This window comes from Mastomys coucha, unplaced genomic scaffold (assembly GCF_008632895.1).
Source record: "Mastomys coucha isolate ucsf_1 unplaced genomic scaffold, UCSF_Mcou_1 pScaffold16, whole genome shotgun sequence".
NCBI lineage: Eukaryota > Metazoa > Chordata > Mammalia > Rodentia > Muridae > Mastomys > Mastomys coucha.
The window spans coordinates 14,419,728-14,423,110 of record NW_022196898.1 but is presented as its reverse complement, the minus strand read 5'-3'; the positions used below and the strand labels follow the sequence as shown (position 1 = coordinate 14,423,110).

At 40.9% G+C, this 3,383-nt stretch overlaps 1 protein-coding gene across 1 annotated transcript in view; it reads left to right on the top strand.

The window, feature by feature from the left end:
- The window catches only part of LOC116094045 (vomeronasal type-2 receptor 1-like), a 95,623-nt gene that overhangs the window by 8,148 nt on the left and 84,092 nt on the right, over positions 1-3,383 (top strand). Inside the window, 1 exon segment of the mRNA XM_031376018.1 lies at positions 1,034-1,325. Coding sequence (XP_031231878.1) covers positions 1,034-1,325 — 292 coding nt within the window.

Below are 3,383 nucleotides of genomic sequence, written 5' to 3'. Positions count from 1 at the left end.
CCTCTCTCCCTCTCTCCCTCTCTCCCTCTCTCTTCTTTCTACAATAAAACACCTTAAGACCATAGATTGCCTCCTTTCATTTAGATTCACAGTGCTGGGTCAATGGATTTGGCCTTCCCTTAAAGAGGCACTTCTAATTTCCCACAGGAAAATCTTCCAGCTCCAGCCACAAGACCATACCAGGGAACCACCACCGGGCACCTGCTTCCCATTCCCTCCCCCTTTCTCCCTTCAGTCTGGGGCTGTCTGGGCTACCTTTGCCCCGCCCCACCCTGGCTCTTTCTCAGCTCTCCTGTGGCATCTTGGATGCCTGAGACCAAGAGCTCTTGGGGCTGTTCCCTTTCCACTCCCCATGGACTGAAATAGTGGCTCACCACAGCCAGATGTGTATCCTGAGGAGTAGAGAATGCAAGCAGTCTCCTGAGTCTGCCAGCCAGTATCTCAAGGAGTACCCAGTGGTCTGTGGTGCAGGAGTGCCAGGAACAGACTGCACATTCCCTACCTCCTCTCCTCCTGGGCTGCTGATGCCTAGTCCAGCAGTGTTTTAGTTGCATTCCACACCAGTCTCCTGAGCTCTGGCAGGAGCCAGGTGGCAGTACCCAACATCCAATAAAAAGATAAGAAAAATATATATAAAAAAAGAAATAAAAAGAAATTTCCAAATATTGTAGCATATAAGAGAAATACAGGCAAGAAAATGTAAACCAGTCATTTATGTTGTCTTTGATTTTTTAAGACAGGGTATCTCTGTGGAACCCTGGCTGTCCTGGAACTCACTCTGTAGACCAGGCTGTCCTGGAACTAAGAAATCTACCTGCCTCTGCTTCCCAAGTGCTGGGGTTAAAGGCATGCATCACCAATGCCCACTACTTATAATGTCTTAAACATGTGACATGTACAGAAACTGAGGCACTTGTGGTTACTTCAGCAAATGCTATATTCACTGACTTAACTGAAGAATCTTGCCTGAAAAGCTTCCCCTTTTCCTAGCCCCCTTGGTGGCCACTGGCTCACAAATGTTTTCCCTTTCCAGGTTTAACTTCCGGGGTTTCCGCTGGATGAAAACCATGATCCACACTATCAAGGAGATTAATGAGAGGAAGGATATTTTGCCTGAATACACTCTGGGCTACCAGATATTTGACAACTGTTTTTCTACCTCCAAAGCCATGGAGTCAACATTGGTGCTTCTAACAGGGCAGGAAGAATACAAACCTAAATTTAGAAAAAGCACTGGAAAATTTCTAATTGGAATTATTGGAGCAGGAGGATCTACCTTGTCAGTTGATGTTTCAAGACTTCTAGGGCTGTATCGAATACCTCAGGTATCTTGGAATACTGTCCAATGTGCTTAGAAAGAAATATAAACTCTATGCCAGGAGGAATGGCACATACCTTTAATTCCAGAACTTGGGAGGTAGAGGCAGAAGAATCTCTTTGTATTCAAAGCCAACCTGTTCCACAAAGTGAGTGCCAAGACAGTCAGGGCTGTTGCACAAGAAAACTCTGCTTCAAAAGATCAGAAAAAAAGAGGAAAATACAAAAAGTGTACAGAATTTATTGCAAATATCTATGAGGACCAGAGATTCTGCACTAAGCTATAGAGAGAAGATAGGATGGGGCCAGGTTCTCCAAGTTATGTTGTTCAACCAAGCCCTGGCAGAGTGCATCACTGCCTATTTAGAAGGGACTTGAAATTGCTCAATCTGCTGGAACATAATGCTTGCATTGACTAATGTGTGGTATAGTGATGAGGATATTAACATCTCACAGAGCACTGTGTGGAGGAGGGTAGAGATTATCCATAAATCCTTGGTAGTGGATTGGTGTCTAGAAAAAGGCACAGGTTTTTCTTTGGCTCTCTGTTGATACTTCTGAGTCACTAGCAAATCATTGCAATGACATGCTAAAATGAGCCTGGGAAGTTCACATTACCTAATTTAACAGGGTATTTTAAGTCCACTGTTACCGCCCAGCGGTAACCAAAGGAAAGGGTTTTCTGGAAATATGGAGCCAGGAGAAAATTGGGTAGACATAATTCATCTTACCCACATGGAAGGCACCTTAAAAATTAGACAGCACTCAAGAGGTATGATCACCCAGCCATCTTGCATTTAATGAAATCCTTTGTTACAAGCCAACAGGTAGAATAGGTGAGGCAAAACCCCTCCACCAAGTTCGTCAGCATGCCGGCCCAATCAGCAGCTTCTTATTCAGTCTCTGGAGGTGGGACTTCTGATATAACTGGAACCAGGAGCGAGGTATGGCAAATAGCAGGAGGTGGGCAGAGAGGTGTGGTTATGAGAGGCAGGCGGGGTCAAGTAGGAGGGTTACAGTCCACAGAGAATGACATATGAAAATACAAGAATAAGTAAATGCAAAGCATGAATTATTAAGAAAATAAAAAGTTCTAGAATTATTTCAAAGGCTGTGTCATAAAAGTATCAGGATATATTGATATGAAGATTATTGGTGATCCTGAAGTAATGGCAGTATTTCATTCACGTTCCTTCCTCCATGCTCTACTCCCTCCTCTCATCTATTCTTCCTTCCTCTTTCATTGTTTATTTCTCTCCTTTTTCCTTTCTCTCTTTCTTTCTTTCTTTCTTTTTTCTTTCTTTTTCCATCTCATCCTTTCTTTTTTCCTTCCTGTCTTCCCTTCCTTTTCTTTTGTGATACTCTGGATAAAATCCAGGGACTGGCTCTTTGTAGACAAATGCTGCATTATTTACCCACAATGCCAATCAAATATAGTATTTAATTTAGCGAACATGAAATATGAGTGAAAAGAATAACAAAGGAAAGTACTGTGAAAAGGAATATAAGGAAAGGTGGGTGACTTGGCACATATCTTAGAGATGAGCTCAATGTAGCTCATCTAAACTGCAATTACTATGAGTTCTAACTTCCACTAAACTCTAATGAACTCACAAATAGCCTAAAATCCTTTAGATATACTTTCATAAAGTCTTTTAGTACCTCATAAAAGAATAAAATGAATCTTATATTAATGTTTTGATATTAAGAAATTAGAAATAATAGGTTATCATGATATTAATGTTATTGTGGGAGAACAACAAATGACTAAAGAAGTCCATGTTAGATTATTAAATGATAAATAATCCACTACAGCTCAGAAATCTGATATCATTCCTTCTTAAAGAGGTTCATTCCTACAAAAGAGCTTCAATGAATGTACTGTTTGTGTGGTTAAAAGGAAAATACAAATACTAGAAGCTGGAATATGAGGATAAAAATGACAGAGAAAAAACAAACACAGGAATAGTACAGTGTAAATAAAGGAATCAATTGGATTTGGGAGTTATAGAACTCCACACTTGGAGAGAAATAGAGAATTCTCTTAGAGAATGAGACTGGATCAG